This window comes from Hemiscyllium ocellatum, chromosome 6, assembly GCF_020745735.1.
Source record: "Hemiscyllium ocellatum isolate sHemOce1 chromosome 6, sHemOce1.pat.X.cur, whole genome shotgun sequence".
Lineage (NCBI taxonomy): Eukaryota > Metazoa > Chordata > Chondrichthyes > Orectolobiformes > Hemiscylliidae > Hemiscyllium > Hemiscyllium ocellatum.
Window position 1 is genome coordinate 87,028,261 of NC_083406.1, and position 23,050 is coordinate 87,051,310.

General features: G+C 46.5%; 1 protein-coding gene across 1 annotated transcript; it reads left to right on the forward strand.

Moving 5' to 3' along the window:
- Nucleotides 1-10,887: 10,887 nt before the first annotated feature.
- Nucleotides 10,888-21,752, forward strand: LOC132816798 (ras-like protein family member 11A). The gene is made up of 4 exons (XM_060826755.1): nt 10,888-11,150; nt 20,143-20,199; nt 20,289-20,365; nt 20,689-21,752. Exons 1-4 carry the CDS (start codon nt 11,030-11,032, stop codon nt 21,154-21,156), a joined length of 723 nt encoding a protein of 240 aa, XP_060682738.1. The 5' UTR covers nt 10,888-11,029; the 3' UTR covers nt 21,157-21,752.
- Nucleotides 21,753-23,050: the final 1,298 nt, after the last annotated feature.

The window sequence follows — 23,050 nt, forward strand, 5'->3', positions numbered from 1 at the left end:
TTTAATTTCAAAAATATACTTTATTCGTAAAATAATCATAAAATAATTTGATGGTCTGTACATTTGGTCATGCCATACATATGTCAACATTTACATACTCAGATCAGAAATTATCATTGTTATATACAGGTCTGTGCATTTCTCACTCATATGCCCATATATGTAGTTGAGGCGTCAGCAGAGCCCAAACAACTGCATGGGCCCCTTGTTCTTCTTTAGGCAGGCAGATGTTAAACGGTGGTCTTTCCCCACCGCGCCTTGGCGGCAGCTGCCCCAAGCTTCAGCGCGTCCCTCAACACGTAGCCCTGGACCTTGGAATGTGCCAGTCTGCAACACTCAGCGGATCCAAGCCGAAAACAGCAACGTCATCCATGTACAGGGAGGCCTTAACCAGGAATAGTCACCCCTCTCAGACTTGCATCCTTCCTGATGGACTCGGCAAATGGCTCTATGCAGCACACAAACAAGGCAGGAGAGAGAGGGCAGCCCTGCCTGACTCCAGATCTGACTGGGAAGATATCTGACTCCCACTCATTGATTGAGCCTGCACCGACAATGTTTGTGTAGATATCCTGTCAAAGGCTTTCTTCTGGTCCAGGCTGATCAGGCAGGTGTCCAACCCTCTGTCCTGCATGTAGGCGATCGTATCCCTGACGAGTGCGAGACTCTCAGCGATCTTCCTGCCCAGCACAGCACAGGTTTGGTCAGGGTGAATCACCGACCCCAGAGCAGACCTGACCTGGTTGGCGATTATCTTCCTTCAGGCCACTGAGCACACAGCTCTCTTTGTGCACCTTCTGGAAGAAATGTGAGCACGCCTCATCCTGCTCCACTGAGCGGACCCTGGACTGGAAGATTATCTTGGAGGCCTCCGAGGCAAAGAGCGAGGCTTGCTGGCCCTTCACCTCCTTGAGGTCCTCCGTGACATCGACCCCCATCGTCTGCAGCAGGAGCAGGTTTTGCATACTTTCCTAAAGCTGGGACCGTTTTCCACACTTCTCTCTCGCCTCCTGAACACCTTTGAGGATGAAGAACCTCTTGATGTTCCCTTTTACTGTTTCCCATCAGTCCGCTGGGGACTCAAAGAGGGGCTTCATGGTTCTCCAACCTGCGTAGTCCCTCTTGAGCTCCTCAATGTTTCCCGGGGTCAACAGCTTAGTGTTCAGCTTCCACATCCTGTAGGTGACAGTCGGCCAGCAGGAGGAAGTGGTCAGAGAAGAACACCAGCTTGACGTCAGTGGATCTGACCGAGAGCGTTCGGGACACAAACAGGTAATCTATCCTTGAGCGGATAGACCCGACTGCCCGTGACCAGGTGTATCTACGCTGCGCTCCTTCTGCAGGGGTGCTGAAGACGTTGTGCAGCTTGGCATCTTTTACCGTGTCCATCAGGGCTCTGGCCGTGACGTCCAGTTTACTGTCCCCCCCGCCGGATCGTCCATCTGCATCAATGATACAGTTGAAGTCTCCGGCCAGAATGACCGGCCTGGACGTAGTCAGCAACAGTGGAAGGTGCTGCAGGACGGCCAACCGTTCACTCTTACCCGCTGGGGCGTACACATTAATCAGTCTTAGGGGAACATTCCTGTACATGATGTCGGCGACGAGGAGGCACCCACCCACCACCTCCTTAACCTCTGAGATGGTGAAGTTGCCTCCTCGCAACAGGATACCCAGGTCGGAGGCGCGGCTATCGTTGCCCCCCGACCAAACCGACGGCCCATGGGCCCACAAGCTCGACCATCTCCTGTAGCTGCTGAGGTGCAGTATCCCACACTCCTGCAGAAACAGGATATCGGCTTTAACGCTGGCCAGGAAGGCCATCGTAGAAACACATCGCGTCGCCGATTTGATGCTACGCATATTGATACTGGCAGTTTCAAACCCCATTTTACCAGTTTACAAGGTTAACACTATCCATTTGCTGCTGGTCTTGCCCCTCTGGGGTAGCTGTGTGCATCCCCGTGGTGAAGGAAAACTGCTGGACCTTCCCAGGGCTGAGGTAGCTGTCTGGCTTCACGCTGGAGCCATTTCCCCACTCTGGTGTTTTCATGTCGGGCCCAGGGTCCGCACCGTCCAGTTCTCCATCTGACAGCAGGGCTGTCACAGGACCGCTGCTCCCAGTTACCTGGAGCTGTGGGACGGTGAGTACCTCTTGGTTCTCACCGGGTAGGGGGAGGCCTTTACCCATCCCCTCAGAGGGATCGTCTTTTCCTTCTTGGGCGGTGCTCCCCTCCTTTCTCCCCACGGCGCTCTGTCCCTTCCTCTGGGGAGGACCCTTCTTGCGCCCATCCTCACCATCGGAAGAGCTGCCTGTATCCTCGTTGTGTAGGTGTCGCTTCCCCCTTCGCTGGGTGGCTTTGGGGCCCTTGAGAGGTTCCTCTTCCTGCTTTTGACAGTAATCCAATCCTCTGCCTCCTTTGATCCCTCCTCTTCCATTTCCTCTGTCTGTCTTGAAGGAGCTTGGATCGGCTGCTGCATCTCCCCGCTGTCTGCCCTCTGCTCCGCTACAGCCTGCCCTTCCTTCTATGTGCCTCCAGACACCATTGCCGTGCTGTTTTGTGGTACCTTGCTGGTCTTAGTCAGTCCGCGGCTCGTGTTGCCATCTCCGGCCATCTGTGCGTAGTTGGCGGCTCCTTGTCTTGGGCAGGCCTTGTACATGTGGCCTGCCTCTCCACACAGATTACAGTTCTTGGCCTCCTTACATTCCTTGGTCAGGTGGCCTTCCTGCTTGCAGTTTCGGCAGACGGTCACCTTACAATCCGCCACCACGTGGCCTGACCTCCCGCAGATTCGGCACACTTTCAGCTGCCCTGCGTATGTCAGGTAACCTCTGCTTCCTCCGATGGCAAAGCTGGAGGGTGGGTGGAGGATGTTCCCACTGGCATCGACCATCAGGGTTACCCTGACCTGTCGTTTGCTGGTCCAGATCCCGAAAGGATCGACCACATCGGTACTCTCTCCCTCGACCTGGACGTATCTTCTCAAGAAGGTCAAGACATCTGCTGCTGGGACGTGAGGATTGTACATCTGGATTGTTACAACCCGACTCCTCTGCGCAGGTAGCACACACAACGTGACTGCCGACAAGATGGAGAACAGAGGTTCCCCTTCCTTCTCTTTGAAGACCTTCAGGAGCTGCTCAAAATTCTTCACGTTCCTGAAGGTCACGTCGAAATAGCCAGCTGCAGGGAAATACTGCAGGCAGTACACGTCCTTTTTTTAAATTTCAAAATATCCTTTATTCATAGAAATAAATCTTTGGTATCTGTACAATTTGTCATGTCGTTCATAGATATATACATTGCATGTCTTAACATTACAAAGAACAGATTGAATTAATCGAATTTACAGTTATCCTATTTACAGTTCCCTTTATTAATCATGGACAGGGGGTTCGAAACGCAGTCAGGGTGACTGTGAAGAAGGTCGAGGGTCGTACACCAGTCGATCACATCCTGTTTATTAAGAAAGTGATGTTGGGATGTTGTGGGTTCACTGCAGCGGACGTGTACTGCCTGCAGGCACTTGATCTTCTTATCAGGACAGGTGTTGAGTTGCGAGTCATCAGAGCTAGTGGGATCATCGCTGGATCATGATTGGACGTTGGAGGATCGTTTGGTTGTGCTGACCTGCTCTTGGTGGATCTTCATGCTGGGTTCGGCCTAACGCCAATTCAGGTACCAGCCAACCTCAGAGCTATGGCCTCAGCAGCCGCTCGCAGCCCTGGCCAGGGGGTTCGAAACACAGTCAGGGTGACTGCGAAGAAGGTAGAGGGTCGTACACCGGTCGATCGCATCCTGTTTATTAAGAAAGTGCTGTTGGGATGCTGTGGGTTCTCCGCTGACATCGCCGTTTTCTGCTCGGATCCGCTGTCCGTGCGCAGACTCATGTGCATTTGTGACCAGTTCGAACGGGCCTCGGGGGCCAAGGTAAACCGAGGCAAGAGCGAGGCCATGCTCTTCAGGAACTGGGCCGACCAATCCTCGATCCCCTTCACCGTCAGGACCGACCACCTGAAGGTGCTGGGTATTTGGTTCAGGGGGGCTGGGGCGTGCGCCAAGTCTTGGGAGGAGCGTATCAGTAAAGTGAGGCAGAAACTGGGCAGATGGAGGCTACGGTCGCTCTCCATCATGGGAAAAAACCTGGTCATCAGATGTGAGGCACTGTCATTGCTGTTGTACGTGGCACAGGTCTGGCCTATTCCCAGAACCTGCGCCGCTGCAGTCACCCGGGCCATCTTCCAGTTCATATGGAGTTCAAAGATGGACCGGGTCCGAAGGGACTCACTATACAAAGATCTGGGCAACGGGGGAAAAAATACACCCAATGCCACCCTCACCCTGATGGCCACCTTTGTGTGTGGCTGCATCAAGCTGTGCGTGGATCCCCGGTACGCAAACACCAAGTGTCACTACGTACTGAGGTTCTACCTGTCCCCCGTGTTGCGAAGGATGGGCCTGGCCTCGCTGCCGCGGAACGCTCCGAGTAGTTGGACCGTTCCGTACCACTTGTCCTTCGTGGAGAAATTTCTGAAGAAAAACACCTTTGACCACAAGTCCATCAGGAAGTGGTCAGCACGTAGCGTCCTTGAGACCCTTCGGGAAAAGGAGAGGGCGGATCTTGTTGAGTGGTTCCCTGAGCAGACTGTCAAAGCCATTTGGCAGAATGCCTCATTGCCAGAACTTTCCAACAAGCACCAAGACATGGCTTGGCTGGTGGTGAGAAGGGCTCTACCGGTGAGATCGTTTATGCACGCCCGGACTCTCAGCCGCCCGCACGCTGCCCTCGAAGTAGCTGCGGGGGGGGACGAGACTGTCACACACCTCCTTCTGGAATGTGCCTATGCAGAGGAAGTCTGGAGAGGAATGCAGTGGTATTTGTCGAGGTTTGTCCCGAGCAGCGCCGTGACGTGGGACTCCGTGCTCTACGGCCTGTTCCCTGGGACGCACACCGAGACGAATATCAACTGCGCCTGGAGGGTCATCAACTCGGTGAAGGACGCTCTCTGGGTGGTCCGAAACCTGTTGATCTTCCAGCTGAAGGAGTTGACCCCGACTGAGTGTTGCAGACTGGCACATTCCAAGGTCCAGGTCTACGTGTTGAGGGACGCGCTGAAGCTTGGGGCAGCTGCCGCCAAGGCACGGTGGGGAAAGACCACCGTTTAACATCTGTCTGTCTAAAGAAGATCAGGGGGCCCATGCAGTCATTTGGGCTCTGCTGACGCCTCAGCTCAATATATGGGCGTAGGAGCGAGAAATGCGCAGATCTGTATGTAATAATGAAAATTCTGAGCTGTGTTTGTAAATGTGGAAATATGTATGGCATTACCTAATGTACAGTGTATCAAATTATTTTATGAATATTTTATGAATAAAGTATATTTTTTAAATAAAAAAAAGCAGACGTGTACTGCCTGCAGGATTTCCCTGGGGCAGGATACTTTGATGTGACTTTCAGAAGTGTGAAGCAGTGCGAACAGCTCCTGAAGGTCTTCAAGGAGAAGGAAGGGGAGCCGCTATTCTCCATCTTGTCGGCGATCCCATTGTGTGTGCTTCCTGCACAGAGGTGTTTGGTTATTACAATCCATATGTACAACCCCTATGTTCCAGCGGCTGACGTCCTGACCTTCCTGGAAAGGTACGTCCAAGTTGAGGGAGAAGCCACCGATCCCTTTGGGATCTGGACCAGTAAGCGGCAGGTCAGGATAATTCTGAGTGTCGATGCTAATGGGATCATTCTCCACCCACCCTCGAGCTTCGCAATTGGAGGGAGCACAGGCAACGTGACATATGCAGGGCAGCCGAAAGTGTGCCGACCCTGCAGGAAGGCGGGACACGTGATGGCGGATTGCAAGGTGACCATCTGCAGGAATTTCAAGCTGGCAGTATACATCCGCTTTTTTTAAATTTCAAAATATACTTTATTCATAGAAATAAATCTTTGGTACCTGTACAATTTGTCATGTCATTCATAGAGATATATATTGCATGTCTTAACATTACAAAGAACAGATTGAATTAATTGAATTTACAGTTTTCCTATTTACAATTCCCTTTATTAACCATCCAGTCTCTTATTATTTAGCTGTGGCTTCAGCGGAACCCACCTACTTAGTGGGTGCCCTGTTATACGATAACAAAGGAACCTTCTTTAATCCCCAGTTTATGGGGTTACCATTGTCCATTTGACAGTCCTGTCTCTGGGGTAGCTGTCTGCATCCCCATGGTGAGCTCAAACTGCTGGACCTTCGTTGGGCTGAGGTAGCTATCCAGCTCCTCATTGGGGTCATTTACCTACTCTGGTGTCATTGAGCCAAGGCAAGGGTCCGCACCGTCCAGTTCTGTGTCTGACAATGGGACTGTCAGAGGATCACGGCTCTCAGTTACCTGTAGTTGTGGGGCAGTGGGTACCCCCTGGTTCTCACTGGGTGGAAGGTGGACTTCGGGGAGTCCGTTGTTTCCTGGTTGGGAGGAAATGTCCTCCTCTTTATCTACGGTGCTCTGTCTCTTCTTCTGGTGGTGATGACCTTCTTTGCGCCCGTCTTCCCCTTCCGAAGAGCTGGCCTTCTCTCCTTCGTGCAGTTGTCTTTTCCCCCCAGGCTTTGGGGGCCTGGCAGGATTTTCTCTTCCTGTTTTTAACCGGTATCCACTACTCTGCCTTCTCGATTACCTCCTCCTTATCTGTCCACCTAGAGCTAGGATCAGCTGCTGCCTCCTCCACTCCAGCCTGTTCTTCTTTCTGGGTGCCTCCAGACTCCATTTCCCTGCTGTCTGGGTGGACCTTGCTGGTCTTTGGGGGTCCACGGCTCACATTGCCACCTCCAGCCATCTGTGCGTAAGTGGGGCCCCACCCATTTTGTGCAGGTCTTGTACATTTGGCCCGCCTCTCCCCACAGGTTGCAGCTCTTTGCTTCCTGACAGTCCTTAGTCAGGTGACCCTCCTGTTTGCAATTCCAGCAGATGGTCACCTTGCAATCCGCCATCACGTGTCCCGCCTTCCCGCAGGGTCGGCCCATTTTCGGCTGCCCTGCATATGTCAGGGAGCCTGTGCTCCCTCCAATTGCGAAGCTCGAGGGTGGGTGGAGAATGATCCCATTATCATCGACCCTCAGAGTTACCCTGACCTGCCGCTTACTGGTCCAGATCCTAAAGGGGTCGATCACATCGGTGGCTTCTCCCTCAACTTGGGCGTACCTTCCCAGGAAGGTCAGGACGTCAGCCGCTAGAACACAAGGGTTGTACATATGGATTTTAATAACCCGACTCCTCTGTGCAGGAAGCACACACAATGGGATTGCCGACAAGATGGAGAATAGTGGCTCCCCTTCCTTCTCCTTGAAGACCTTCAGGAGCTGCTCACACTGCTTCACACTTCTGAAGGTCACATCAAAGTAGCCTGTCCCAGGGAAATCCTGCAGGCAGTACACGTCAGCTACAGCAAACCCACAGCATCCCAACAACATTTTCTTATTAAACAGGATGTGATCGACTGGTGTACATCCCTCGACCTTCTTCACAGTCACCCTGACTGTGTTTCGAACCCCCTGTCCAGGGCTGCAGGCAGCTGTTGAGGCTATAGCTCTTGAGGTTGGCTGGTCCCTGAATTGGTGTTAGGCCGAAGCCAGCATGAAGATGTACCAAGAGCAGGTCAGCACAACCAAACAACCTTCCAACATCCAATCACGATCCAGCGATGATCTCCACTAGCTCTGATGACTCGCAACTCAACACCTGTCCTGATAAGAAGATCAAGTGCCTGCAGGCAGTACACGTCCGCTGCTTCAAACCCGCAGCACTCCAGCAAAATCTTCTTCACGAACGTCGTCCGATCGACCGGTGTGTGCTCCTCCAACTTCTTCACAGTCACTTTGACTGTGTTGCAAATGCCCTGGCCAGGGCTGCAAGCAGCTGCTGAGGCCATAGCTCTGAGGTTGGCTGGTACCTGAATTGGCGTTAGGCCGAAGCCAGCATAAAGATCCACCAAGAGCAGGTCAGCACAACCAAACGATCTTCCAATGTCCAATCACTATCCAGCGATGGTCTCCAGCAGCTCTGACGACTTGCAACACGATCCCCGTGGTTTCTCCTCCGCCAGCACACGTCCGCAGCGTCGAACCTGCAGCTCTCGAGCAGAATCTCTTCCTCTGGTCCTCAGGAACTACACATGTTCCGAGCCAAAATCCTGCAGGCAGTACACGTCCGCTGCTTCAAACCCGCAGCACTCCAACACTCCTCTCAGTCTGCTTCACAGTGATACTGAACCACTGCACACTCCCCCCAATCTGCTTCACAGTGATACTGACCCAGTGCACACTCCTCCCAATCTACTTCACAGTGATACTGACCCAGTGCACACTCCTCCCAATCTACTTCACAGTGATACTGACTCACTGCACACTCCTCCCAATCTGCTTCACAGTGATACTGACCTACTGCACACACTTCCCGGTCTGCTTCACAGTGATACTGAACCACTGCACACTCCTCCCAGTCTGCTTCACAGTGATACTGACGCACTGCACACTCCTCCGAATCTGCTTCACAGTGATGCCGACCCACTACTCACTCCCCCCCAGTCTGCTTCACAGTGATACTGACCCAGAGCACACTCCCCCCAGTCTGCTTCACAGTGATACTGTCCTTTGCACATTCCCCCCGGTCTGCCTCACAGCGATACTGACCCACTACATACTCCTCCCAATCTGCTTCACAGTGATACTGACCTACGACACACTCCCCCTGGTCTGCTTCACAGTGATATTGACCAACTGCACACTCCCTTTCACAGTGATACTGACCCACTGCATACTCCTCCCAATCTGCTTCACAGTATTACTGACCCACTGCACACCCCCCACCCGGTCTGCTTCACGGTGATACTAACTCACTGCACACTCCATCCCCTCGGTGTGCTTCACCGTGATACTGACCAGCTGTGTACTCTTTTCGGACTGCATCATTGTGAGACAGACCAAAGAGCAGCTTTCTCCGAGTTAATGGTCCTCCAGGTGTTGTCAATATTTGTCTCATTGTGCACCCTGGGGAACAGACAATACAGCATTGAGTCCTGCATCACAGAGTTGCTCAGGACAAACATCTACAAAAACCATCACAGCTTTCTCCAGACTTCCTTTGCAAAGGTACATTCGGCGGGACATGTGTGACAATCTACTCCCCCAGTCCATAGCCACTTCGAGGGCAGTATGTGCTGGGACAGATCGACTGGACATACCGGTATTGCACTTCTCACCACCATCCAAGCGATCTCTTGGTACACGTTGCAAAAGTCTGGTGATGAGGTATTTTGTGAAATTACTTTGACAGTTTGCTCAGGAAGCCTCATGACAGGATCCACCCTCTCCTTTTCCCACAAGGTGTCGAGGATGCTATGTGCTGAACACTTCCTGAAGGACTTATGTCAAAGATATTTTTCTTTGCAATTTCCCCATGAAGGTCTGGTGATACAGAGGGTCTATACACAGCTCGAGCCGCATGCAAAGCTGGCCATCAAGGTGAAGGCAGCATTGGATGCATTCTTCTCTCCCCCCACTCACCCCCTTATCCAGAGCTTTGTAAGTGGTGTCCCTGTGCACACAGTCCATCTTAGACCTCCAGATGAAGTGAAAGATGGCTCAGGTAACTGTAGTGGTGCAGGTTTGGGGAATAGGTCAGACCTGCGCTATGTACAAGAAAGAGATTGCCTCAGACCTGATGACCAGGTTTTGACACAAATCAAGAGGGAACAGTGTTCCCAAAACACCAAGTTCTGCCTCAACTTGGTACGGCACTCCTCCCAATGTTTTGCACATGCCCCAGTCCCTCCGAACCTTATTCCCAGCACATTCTGGTAATCTGTGCTGATGGATGAATGATCAGGCTGTCCAGTTCCCAAAGAACATGGCCTCACTCTTGCCTCGATTTACCTTGGCTCCTGAGGCCAGTTCAAACTGGTCGCAGATGCTCATGAGTCTGTGCACTGACAGCTGATTTGAGCAGAATATGACAAAACCATCCATGTACAGGGAGGCTTTGACTTACAGAGCTCTACTGCCTGGAATAGTCACTCCTCTCAGGCTCGCATCCTTCCTGATGGACTCCGCAAAACGCTCTATACAACACACCAACAATGCAGGAGAATCGGCACCCCTGCCTAACTCTGGACCTGATCGATAAGCTTTCTGAATCCTCCCCATTGATTGAGACTGCACTAACAACGTTGGTGTAGAGCGGTCAAATCTAATTGCGGATTAGGAGACAGTGAGGTCTGCAGATGCTGGAGATCAGAGTTGAGAGTGTGTTGCTGGAAAAGCACAGCATTCCTGATGAAGGACTCTGGCCCGAAACATTGATTTTCCTGTTCCTCGGATGCTGCCTGACCTGCTGTGCTTTTCCAGCAACCCCCTCTAGATTGCCGATTCCCTCCCCAAATCCCATTTTAGAAAGCATTTCCCACATGTTGACGTGTGATAATCTTTCCCCTTGGACACATGTTACCTGACTGTCATGATACGTGCCTGTAGCTGAATGGGTCAGTGCTTTATTGAACTAGGCAGTGTCCCTCTTCATTGGATCCTACCGTGCCATTCTTGACCTGTTGGATGCCGACATTGGCAGTCCACTAAGAAAAGTTCGAGTAAAGCGAACGAATCAAGATTATAGTGTGTGTAATTTGTAAAGCAGCCATTCGGTGCTGCCTAAAATACCCTTTCACCCTAGGTGCAGGTATAATGCGAGGAAGTTGCTACGTCTGGACGTATTCAGGCGATTTACGTTGTTGTGTTCGTCAGTGCAGTTCTATTGGTTTGTGTGAGGAGTGGGAGGCTGCTCGCCCACAGCACTGTGTATATGAAGAGGCGAGAGCTCTCAGAGCCCAGGCACAAAGAAACGCCAGACGTTTTGAGTGGACCTACGTGGGGCTGGTGCAGTTCTGTGAGTTGTTGATTGTACCAAACCTGGTCAGAGAAGAGCTGCAGCCTCAGTTAATCTCTGCAATTCCATCGAGTTGCCGGAACACTGCCAGGGGACCCATGCGTTTTTATAATATGTCGACGAACTTACTGTTGGTTCCAATCCCGGAGTCATGCGACAATGTGATGAACAGAGACATCAAGATTGCAGTTTTAGGGTCAAGTACTGTTGGGAAAACAGGTAAGAGGTGATGGAGCCGCTTAGAGAAATGTCGATCGACAGTTTACTTTTGAAATGAACGGTATGTCTGTTGAACTAAATCAATTGAACACGAACAAATATTTGTCACATCTGATGGATTCGTTCGACGATTAAATCCAGCATCAACAATGTGTTTTCTGTATTGAAATTACCATGAAATACCTGTTTGCATGATTGATCTGTATTCATATTAGTTACAACTCCACTATCATTAAGTCTCCAGACTGAGGACTGAGTCTTTTCACTCTGAAATTTAGGATTCATTTTGTCCCAAATAGATGGAATTTGATTCCTCTTGCTGCCCAATACAAAACCTGGTGGCGTTGTGGCCAAGTGCAGGGGCATTGCATGTCAGGCGTGTCTCCCTGCGGACACTGTCCCGCTTTTACATTTGAAACCTGGCAATTGTTTCCTGAAGGATTTTTGAGTCCGTGGAAAAAAGGTACTTTTTGAGGCGGACTCTGAGATTTGCCTCCAGAAGCGAGTAAAGCAGCGCGCTGACTTGCACGTTCGGACGTGTTAGACTGTTACAACTGTCTGTTGGGAGTCGATGGTAACAATAGGGATTTGTATTTGCATAGCGCCTTTCAGGTAACGTTCGAAAGCATTTGTAGAAACAAATAGGACAAAAACTGACACCAAACTACACACCGAAAAATTAAGACAGGTGGACAAAGGTGAGGAAAGATTCACGTTTATATAATGCGTTTCATCAACTCTTCACGGCCACTATGTACTTCTGAAGCGTGGTTACTGTAGTAACCTTGGAAATTATGACTGCCAATTAGCAATGAGTTAACGATCAGATTTTTTTTTCGTGTGAGCCTGATTGGCCAATACAATGGCAAGAACTCCCTACAACCAAAGGTAGGCAAAAGTGAGGACTGCAGATGCTGGAAACCAGAGTTTAGATCAGTGATGCTGGAAAAGCACAGCAGGTTAGGCAGCATCCGAGGAGCAGGAAAATCGACGTTTCGGGCAAAAGCCCTTCGTCAGATGTCTTACTCCTGCCTTGGAATGTATTGTGTTCAGTTCCAATACAAATGGTCTGGAAATTGTTCACAGGTTGTTTTCAGAAGGACTGTGATTACCTCATGTGGCTGTTTTGTACTTTGGCTTTGTTTTGAATTTCTTTTTAAACCACTTAGTTTGCTCACTGGACAGAAATCAGTTTTCTTTTCAAAAAGATGTACAATGAGCAGAAACAAAAATAAATTGTTGGAAAGGTGCAACAGGTTTGGCTCCATCTGCGGAGAGAAATCTGAGTTAATTTCAGGTTGAGTGACCCTTCCTCAGATCTGAGCAATGAGCATATTCTTTGTTTAAAGTGGGCAGTTTTCCACTAGTCTATTGTAGGGGGCAAGGTATATAAGGAGAATTGGGAGCCACCTTGGATTCAAGCCATTGAATGGGAATTTGAAAAGTTTGTGATAATTTAATTACACATGTGGCCTTTGGGATTTGTACACACAACATAATTTAGCTCTGAGCCATATTAAGTCCATCTGGACTTGCACAATTCAAATTTTTATATTCAAAGTGTTCTCGTTTTGACATAATTGGTGTGAAAAACTAATCTCCATGTGCTATATTGAATAATAGGACCATACAACTGAATAATTCAATGATGTTTGCACAGTTTTTAGTGCATGTGAGCCATCAACATAAAGCAGCTCAAGGTATCTGTGTATTAGTTGGTAGATTCAGTTTCAAAGACAATGGAAATACTCTAGTAAATGATAACATGTGTCTGAATAGGAGTAAGGGTACTGTTTGAAAGTTATAGCTAAGTTACATTGCAAGAGTTATACAGAGGGAAATCTTAATGCCAAAATGCATCTGTTTTGAATTTAGTAAGTTTTTTTTTTAAAAAAAGCTCTTTCTGGGATGTAGATTTCATTGGCTGGGGCAGCATTTATTTGCCCATCCTCCATTTCTCTTGAGGTGGTGGTGGTGGTGGTGAGCTGCTGCCTTGAACTATTGCAATCAGTTTGGTGTAGGTACCCCCACAATGCTGTTAAGTAAGGATTTCCAGGATTTTGTCCTAAGTGAAGAAATGGTGATATATTTCCAAATCAGCTTGGTGTGTGGTTTGGAGGGAAGCATGCAGATGATTGTATTCTCATTTTTCTGCTGCTCTTTGCCTTCTCAATGGTAATGGTCATGAGTTTGAAAGGTGTTGTCTACTCCTCCTTGGTGACTTTCTATAGTGAATTCCATAGATGATACACACCGCTGCTATTGAGCATCAGTTGTGAAGGGAGTGAATGTCTGGAAGTGGTGCCAGTCAAGTGGGCTGCTTTCATCTTGATGATGTCAAGCTTCTTTAGTGTTGTTGGAACTGCATTCATCCAGGCATGTGGGGAATATTCCATTGCACTCCTGACAGGTGCCTTGTAGATGGTGGGCAATCTTTGGAGAGTCACATGGTAAGTTACTTGCTATTGTATTCCTAGTCTCTGACTTGTTTTTTTTGTAGCCTCAATTTGCATAGCTAGTCCAGTTTTGTTTCGGGTCAATGGTAATCCCGAGGATGTTGATGGAGGATGCGCTGGATGAGTGCAGTCAAGAAGCTTGACACCACAGAGGACAAAGCCGCTTGCTTCATTGGCACTACATCTGCTCACTTTATACTGATGCAGAGCTGCAGCAGAGTGAACCATCTACAAGAAACACTGCAGAAATTCACTATAGCTTCTTTGACAGCACTTTCCAAACCCACAACTACTGCCATCTAAAAGGATAAGGGTAGCAGATACATCAGAAAACCTCCACCTGTATGTTTCTCTTCAAGCCACTCTCATCATCATCCTGATTTGGAAGTATGTTGTGGTTCCTTCAGTGTCACTGAATCACAATCCTGTAACTCTCTCCCTAATAGCACTGTGAGTCTACCTATCTCAAATAGACTGCAGTGGTACAAGAAGACAGCACATCATTAGCTTCTCAAAAGCAGTTAATGATGGGCAATAAATGCTGGCCATGTGATTGAAACCTGCATCCTTTGATTGCATGAATTTTTTAAAAAAGTTGATGCAGTCAGTGAGTATAAATTAAATGAAAGAAAACATTTCCCTCTTTAGCTTCGATAGAATTGCTTGATTTAAGGTACTCCAACATTTGTTTGAGAATTTTTTTTTAAATGCTTGCAATGAATTTGCAAATGTGCATAAGTCAAATAATCTTAGTTGTCAATTTCAACAAACGCTTCTATTCTGCACATGTAATGTGAGTAGAATCTCTTTTGACAAAGTTCGCAAAAATAGTCGCACTTTGAATAATCATAGTAGGAGGCGATTTGACAAAAGCCCAGCCTTCACCTTGCTAGTTGAATGTGTACACAAATTTACATTGTGAGACTAGACAATGGATATGCAGATTAGCTCTTAAATTCATCTCGATCTTTTTTAGTGTTTATTTGCCTTGAGTTTAAAACATATATGTGCAGTTGGATGAAATAAAATGTTTTCTATTTGCACTATATTCAATAAGCCAAATACAAGGATTTTTAAAAAGGGTATTTTTGCATCTTAAATCTGCATTTTTTTTTGTTTAGTGGTACATATACTGCAATTAAAAAAATGCTCTATTTGGGAGTAAATAGAAACTTATGAGTTTGTTTTCCTTCAGTTTCCTGACAGGATGTATAGGAGCAGAAGAAATCATTGTGTTTTTCCTGATAATCTGAAAGATAAATATTTCCCTGTTTTAATAAATAGAAACAATAATTGATTTCTTTTATAGCTAATGCAACATCTGACTTTTAATAGCCAGAAGTAATGCTCTTTTCATTGAGAAATAATCCACTGTTTTTGATACACTTCAACTGAAAATGGCATATCTTCATATTTCAGAAACTTGCAAAACTGTTAGTTATACAATGACTTCCTGTTTAGACATAAGTCACTGCTACCATCAACAAAGATCATGTAAACCAAATCAGTGATCTCCAACTCTGATATAGCAATTCAGAGCAGAGTTCTTTCACATAGCTTGATTTAATTATTGAATTACTGCATTTAAAGAGCTACTAAATGCTGTATTGTTGTACTTACAAATAGCTATGTGTATCTTTTACATATTCAGTAAAATGTTCCTATACAGCTGCAATCCTAGCCTCAATCTCCCTGAAAGAAAGAGAATTGAAAGAGTACTACCACTAAAATAGTTCTCCCAGTGAATTTAAGCATTTGAGGGCCCTCTGCTACTCTGCTGCAAATGTGTTGCTGGTCAAAGCACAGCAGGTTAGGCAGCATCTCAGGAATAGAGAATTCGACGTTTCGAGCATAAGCCCTTCATCAGGAATAAGAGAGAGAGAGCCAAGCCGGCTGAGATAAAAGGTAGGGAGGAGGGACTAGGGGGAGGGGCGATGGAGGTGGGATAGGTGGAAGGAGGTCAAGGTGAGGGTGATCGGCCGGAGTGGGGTGGGGGCGGAGAGGTCAGGAAGAGGATTGCAGGTTAGGAGGGCGGTGCTGAGTTGAGGGAACCGACTGAGACAAGGTGGGGGGAGGGGAAATGAGGAAGCTGGAGAAATCTGAATTCATACCTTGTGGTTGGAGGGTTCCCAGGCGGAAGATGAGGCGCTCCTCCTCCAGCCGTCGTGTAGTTGTGTTCTGCCGGTGGAGGAGTCCAAGGACCTGCATGTCCTCGGTGGAGTGGGAGGGGGAGTTAAAGTGTTGAGCCACGGGGTGATTGGGTTGGTTGGTTCGGGCGGCCCAGAGGTGTTCTCTGAAGCGTTCCGCAAGTAAGCGGCCTGTCTCACCAATATAGAGGAGGCCACATCGGGTGCAGCGGATGCAATAGATGATGTGTGTGGAGGTACAGGTGAACTTGTGGCGGATATGGAAGGATCCCTTGGGGCCTTGGAGGGAAGTGAGTGTGGAGGTGTGGGCGCAAGTTTTACATTTCCTGCAGTTGCAGGGGAAGGTGCCGGGGGTGGAGGTTGGGTTGGTGGGGGGTGTGGATCTGACAAAGGAGTCACGAAGGGAGTGGTCCTTGCGGAACGCTGATAGGGGAGGGGAGGGAAATATATCCTTGGTGGTGGGGTCCGTTTGGAGGTGGCGGAAATGGCGGCGGATAATACGTTGTATGCGCAGGTTGGTGGGGTGGTAGGTGAGAACCAGTGGGGTTCTGTCTTGGTGGCGGTTGGAGGGGCGGGGCTCAAGGGCGGAGGAGCGGGAAGTGGAGGAGATGCGGTGGAGGGCATCGTCGATCACGTCTGGGGGGAATCTGCGGTCCTTGAAGAAGGAGGCCATCTGGGTTGTGCGGTGTTGGAATTGGTCCTCCTGGGAGCAGATGCGGCGGAGACGAAGGAATTGGGAATATGGGATGGCGTTTTTACAGGGGGCAGGGTGGGAGGAGGTGTAGTCCAGGTAGCTGTGGGAGTCAGTCGGTTTATAATAGATGTCTGTGTTGAGTCGGTCGCCCGAGATAGAAATGGAAAGGTCTAGGAAGGGGAGGGAGGAGTCTGAGACAGTCCAGGTGAATTTCAGGTCGGGATGGAAGGTGTTAGTAAAGTTGATGAACTGTTCAACCTCCTCGTGGGAGCACGAGGCAGCGCCGATACAGTCATCGATGTAGCGGAGGAAAAGGTGGGGGGTGGTGCCAGTGTAGTTGCGGAAGATGGACTGTTCCACATATCCTACAAAGAGGCAGGCATAGCTGGGGCCCATGCGGGTGCCCATGGCAACTCCTTTAGTTTGGAGGAAGTGGGAGGATTGAAAAGAGAAGTTATTCAGGGTGAGGACCAGTTCAGTCAGTCGAAGGAGGGTGTCAGTGGAAGGGTACTGGTTAGTGCGGCGGGAAAGGAAGAAGCGGAGGGCTTTGAGTCCTTCGTGATGGGGGATGGAGGTGTACAGGGACTGGATGTCCATAGTGAAAATAAGGCGTTGGGGACCGGGGAAGCGAAAATCCTGGAGGAGGTGGAGGGCGTGGGTGGTGTCCCGAACGTAGGTGGGGAGTTCTTGGACTAAAGGGGACAGGACCGTGTCGAGGTATTGGGAGATGAGTTCGGTGGGGCAGGAGCAGGCTGAGACAATGGGTCGGCCGGGGCAGGCAGGTTTGTGGATTTTGGGCAGGAGGTAGAAACGAGCGGTGCGGGGTTGTGGGACTATGAGGTTGGAGGCGGTGGATGGGAGATCCCCTGAGGTGATGAGGTCCTGGATGGTCTGTGAGATGATGGTTTGGTGGTGGGAGGTGGGGTCGTGGTCAAGGGGGCGATAAGAGGAGGGGACGCCTCCACCGGCAGAACACAACTACACGACGGCTGGAGGAGGAGCGCCTCATTTTCCGCCTGGGAACCCTCCAACCACAAGGTATGAATTCAGATTTCTCCAGCTTCCTCATTTCCCCTCCCCCCACCTTGTCTCAGTCGGTTCCCTCAACTCAGCACCGCCCTCCTAACCTGCAATCCTCTTCCTGACCTCTCCGCCCCCACCCCACTCCGGCCTATCACCCTCACCTTGACCTCCTTCCACCTATCCCACCTCCATCGCCCCTCCCCCTAGTCCCTCCTCCCTACCTTTTATCTCAGCCGGCTTGGCTCTCTCTCTCTTATTCCTGATGAAGGGCTTATGCTCGAAACGTCGAATTCTCTATTCCTGAGATGCTGCCTAACCTGCTGTGCTTTGACCAGCAACACATTTGCAGCTGTGATCTCCAGCATCTGCAGACCTCATTTTTTACCCTCTGCTACTCTGCACAACCACCCCAAATGATTAAACACAAATATGTAGAAACAAGCACAATGAAGGATGTCTTTAGAATCTTTTCATGCATTAATAATAAAAGAAATCACATCATGTCATTCTGAACTTAAATAGTATCACAGCTACCAACAGTTTTTCTGCGTTCTGGTAGAATGCCCATTATTAGATTTGGCCTTTGGCTTTTTATCTTCAAACTAGTTAGTTTAACTTCTCTCTAAGGCAAGATATTAAATTTTAAGGGGATCAAGCAGACTCTTTATGGATTTGAGAGGGGAAATCACCTTTACTCAATTTATTTGAGTTCTTTTTGAGGAAGGAATATGAGCTGTGAATAAAGGGGAACTGGTGGATGAACTGTATTTAGATTTTCAGAAGGCACTTAAGATTCAACTTCAAAGGCTGCTCTGGAAAATAAAAGCTCATGATTTGGGAGTAATATATTGTCATGATTCCAAGATCAGCTAGCTAACCGGCAACAAGGAAGGAAGCATAAATGTGGCTTTTTTATGGTTGGCAAGGTGTGAGAAGTGATATACTGCAGGGATCTGTTCTGGGAACTCCACTTCCTTACAACTTCTATAAATGACATGGATGGTGGGGTCAAAGAGATGGTTGCTAAATTTGCTGATGACACAAAGATATCAGGGAAAGTAAGTTGCAAGCTGAAAATGTGTTGCTGGTCAAAGCACAGCAGGTCAGGCAGCATCCAAGGAACAGGAAATTCGACGTTTCGGGCCAGAGCCCTAAGTTGCAAGGAAGGTAAAGAATTGAGTGGCTAATGGAGTATAACGTGGCACAAAGTAAAATGTTTTCTTTTGGCAAGAATATAAAACAGAACCATATTATCTAAACAGTGAGAAGTTGCAGAACTCTGCGGTACATAGGAATCTGTGTGTCCTAGTGTACAAATTGCAAAATGGTAGTATCAAGTTGTTTGGAAGGTTAGCAGAATATTATTTTTAATTGAAAGGGGAATTGAAGATAAAGGTAGAGTGGTTGTGCTTCAGTTATACAGAGGGTTGTTGACAGCACATCTGGAGTGCTGTGTACAATATCCTCCTGTTTAAAGGCAACCTGCAAATGCATTGAAAGCAGTTCAAGGAATATTTATTAGATGTATGCCTCAAAAGAATAGGTTATCCTACCCCAGTTCCAACCTTCCAGCTCAGCACCATTCTCATGGTTGGTCCTACCTGCCAATCTTCCTTCCCACCTAACTGCTCCACCCTCCTCTGACCTATCACTTTCAGCCCCACCCCCATCCACCTCCTGTACTCTTTGCTACCTTCTCCCCAGCCCCACCTCCCTCCCATTTATCCCTCCCCTCTGGAGGCTACCTGTCTTCAGTCCTAATGAAGGGCTTTTGCCTGAAACTTTTGATTTTTTTTCCTGCTCCTCAGATGCTGCCTGGCTGGCTGTGCTTTTCCAGCACCACTCTAATATAGACTCTGATTTGCAGCATCTGCAGTCCTCCCTTTTGCCTAGGAAAAGTTGGACAATGTAGGCTTGTACCCATTGGAGTTTTGAGTAAGAGGTGAATTGATTGAAACATAAAATCCAGAGAGGACTTTATAGGGAGCATGTGAAAAGATCTAGATGTAGAGCAACACTTTGAAGTAAACTGTCGCCCATTTAAAACAGAAGTGAGTAGAAATCTTTCCTCAGAGGATCATGAGCTTTGGAACACTCTTCCTCAAAAGGTATTGGAAGCAGAGTCCTTGAATATTTTTGAAGCAGAGGTAGATAGGTTCTTGAAAAATTAGTGTTGAAATGTTATCGTAAGTTGGTAGGAACATGGAGTGATCAGTTAAGACATGATCTTATTTGGTGGAGGAATTGGTTGAAGGGACCGAATGGCCTAATTCATCTGACGTTTTGTATTTTCATCCTAGTAACTGATTTATTTTAATTTTCTTTTGTTAGTTCTGATCCATAGTAGCACTATCAACTTCAAATAATGGAACATTCCAGTGGCAACACAGATCATCACAAGAACCAGCCTCTATGAATGTGACCAAATTTACTTTAGGATTACTACCCATTGGAACGTTTGTGCCAAAAACCAATATTGAAGCTGTTCTTTTAAAAAGGATAGATATAAAACTGCTGAATTAACCTTTTTTTGTATTATCTGAATATTAAAGCAGGTGTCTCTGGTGCTTCCAATGAATATAATAATTTCTCAATTTCTCAAATGCATATGAAAGAACAACTGCAATAACTATAACAACAAAATATTAATAAATATTTTTGTTTCTTTCTAGCATTGATTGTCCGGTTCTTAACGAAGAGATTTATTGGGGATTATGAATCAAATACAGGTGTGTATTTCTTAATCATCAATTAAAATTGAATACTAAAATCAATAAATAATAAATAGTTGCTAACAAACCATTGTTCTAATTCATAGGAAATCTTTATTCAAGACTGGTTCATATTGAAGGAGAGCAGCTTTCAGTCCAAGTGCAAGACACACCTTGTGTCCAGGTATGCTTTATGCGACACTCTCATTTTTAGGAATATGGGGTACAAAAGTGAGGACACCAGAAAGAATCCTATTATTCTTGATGTCAATAAAGAATAAAACTCCCTGAAGCCAAATTTAGAGTTTGCAGGTTATTTGAATAATAATTAGCACAAAGACTAACTTAATGAAAATTGTCAGTTTTGATTTATAGCTTATTTGAACAATATCATAACTTCATTAATATTATGCAATTCAGTTATAGAACATAATGGATCAGTTTTTCTTTGACATTGAATTTGCAAATCTAACAAATGGGCTAATTTCTGAAATTTCTTTTTTTTAGGCTCAAGGAGAGTGTGCACGTTTTCCTGACCTTGTCTCCAGGTGTATTCACTGGGCTGAGGGATTTATCTTGGTGTATTCAATAACAGACTACAACAGTTACAAACTGATTCGACCCCTGTATCAGCATATACGTAAAATGTACCCTGACACTAAAGTCCCTGTGATCATTGTTGCTAATAAGAGTGACCTATTGCATGCCAGACAAGTTCAAACTAATGATGGAATCCAATTAGCAAATGAGCTTGGTGCAACGTTCTTAGAAATCTCTACCAGGGAAAACTATGAGGATGTGTATGATGTTTTTCAACATGCCTACAAAGAGGTGAGCAAACTGCATATGAACAATAATGGAGAAAAACGAAGAGGATCAATTATTCCACGCCCCAAGTCACCCAACATGCAAGATTTAAAACGACGTTTCAAACAAGCTCTTTCTTCCAAAGTGAAATCTGGTGCCACGTTATGATGTGGAAAAAACAATCAAGCCCAGTGGATAACAAGCAGAATTGCACAGTATTCATATGACTTTGTAAATGGTGCATTTTGCCTCCAGCAAGATTATAAACATAGTTTTAAATGATGGCAGTGCAATGTTGATTATTACAGTGATTGACTCACTGTGGAGCAAGGTTGACCTGAGGGCATTGACTATCTCTTTACATGCTAATGCTCAACGAATTTCTGCTACTACAGTGTAGCAATGTATTGTTTGTGAATGTCTTGTGTTGACCCTTGAAAAGATAGCAGAATAGTTTTTCTAATGTTGCCAATAATAACTTTTCAGAATGTGTAATGGAGCGTATTCGTTGTATGGTACAGTTATATTGAGTCTTGCAATACATTGTGAAGTAAGTGAAATATGAGGACGGACCTGGGACAACAGAATAGTCAAAGATTTTAAAAACTGCTACAGATTTTGGGAGATTGGAGTGTAAGCAAAGCAAATTATGTAGGAGATCAGGTGAAAGAATTCTCAACAGTCTCTGTTGCCATTATGAAGTTGCAACTAGCCTTTGGAATTTTATGATTTGTGGATTCCATCTAAGAAAATGTAATTATTTTTCAATTCTAGTTTATAGATTTTGAAAATTATACAAAGCATTACTGTTAATCATTTTTGTGTAATGAGTTTGTAATTACCTATATTTTATTGATTGAACCACAATACTATGTTTTCTGGAGATAACTTTTACTGTATTTTATATGAACAATGATTTAGCTACTCTTGTGACTAAATACAAAATGTGTTCACTTCTATATTGCTATAAAAGACATTTGTACAACTCTGTGGATGACTGAATTTCTAATGTTAGAAAATTAGAACAAATCTAAAAAAGACAACTTTTTTTTGACAGAGGTTCAATTGATTTATGATAACAAAATTAGAGTAATTTACTGAATGAATTGCAGTGTTTTGTATTTTTGATAATTGGGGAAAATTTGAGTCAGGCTTCAGGTGATGTGGTCACTCCTTGATACATTTGGTTTCAGTCCATCAGTATTTTGAGAAGTATCCATTGCATGGAGAGACTGGGCTGAAGAAAGTACTGCAAGAACTTTGTCTTGTGGTGTCACTCAAGTTAAATGCATTTGCTTCACCAGTTATTTATAAATTAGTTTAAAGACCCAGTAAAAGATAAGTGCCATGAAAAACATGAAACACAGAAATAAAAGTAAATATAAAAATATTACTTAGTATAATTGGTGCTGTTTTATACAGGGAGAAAGTGAGGACTGCAGATGCTGGAGATCAGAGCTGAAAATGTGTTGCTGGAAAAGCGCAGCAGGTCAGGCAGCATCCAAGGAACAGGAGAATCGAAGAAGGGCTTAAGAACGTGCAAAATAGGAGCAGGAATAGACTATATAGCCCTATGAGCCTACTCTGCCATGCAACATCTTATGCCTCAAGTCTATTTTCCTGCCTGCAGCTCATGGTCTTGCAGAGAATCAGGAGACAACAATTTGTCCATCTCTACATTTAAAGATATTCAGTAATGGTGAATTCATTTAGAGAGGTGAATTCCAAAGATTCCTAATGCTTTGAGTGAAGAAATCCACACATTCCTCATTATTGATATTGCTAGTTAAATCCCCAAAAAAGACTCCTAAGAAGTTCGTTAACTATTTTTCTTTTGTAAAACATGCCTTGTCTGATTGTACTGTGATTTGCTATGTGCTTGGATAAGACTTCCTTAACATGAGATTGTTGCCTTTTCCTGTTGACTGAGGCCTGACTCTCTCCCTCTTTTTCTTGTAGTGGAGTTATATTGCTAACTGTCAATCTGCTGGGACTGTACTAGAACCTAGAAAATTTCAGAAACCAGCGCATTTAATAACTCTGCAGCTACCTCTTTTAGAAT

What these genes read in the sequence shown, in the direction of transcription:
- LOC132816798 (XM_060826755.1), top strand. Translation starts at nt 11,030, where the DNA reads ATGCGTTTTTATAATATGTCGACGAACTTACTGTTGGTTCCAATCCCG. An exon ending in GGATTATGAATCAAATACAG is followed by an intron (nt 20,200 to 20,288) that starts GTGTGTATTTCT and finishes TCTAATTCATAG; the next exon opens with GAAATCTTTATTCAAGACTG. An exon ending in AAGACACACCTTGTGTCCAG is followed by an intron (nt 20,366 to 20,688) that starts GTATGCTTTATG and finishes TCTTTTTTTTAG; the next exon opens with GCTCAAGGAGAGTGTGCACG.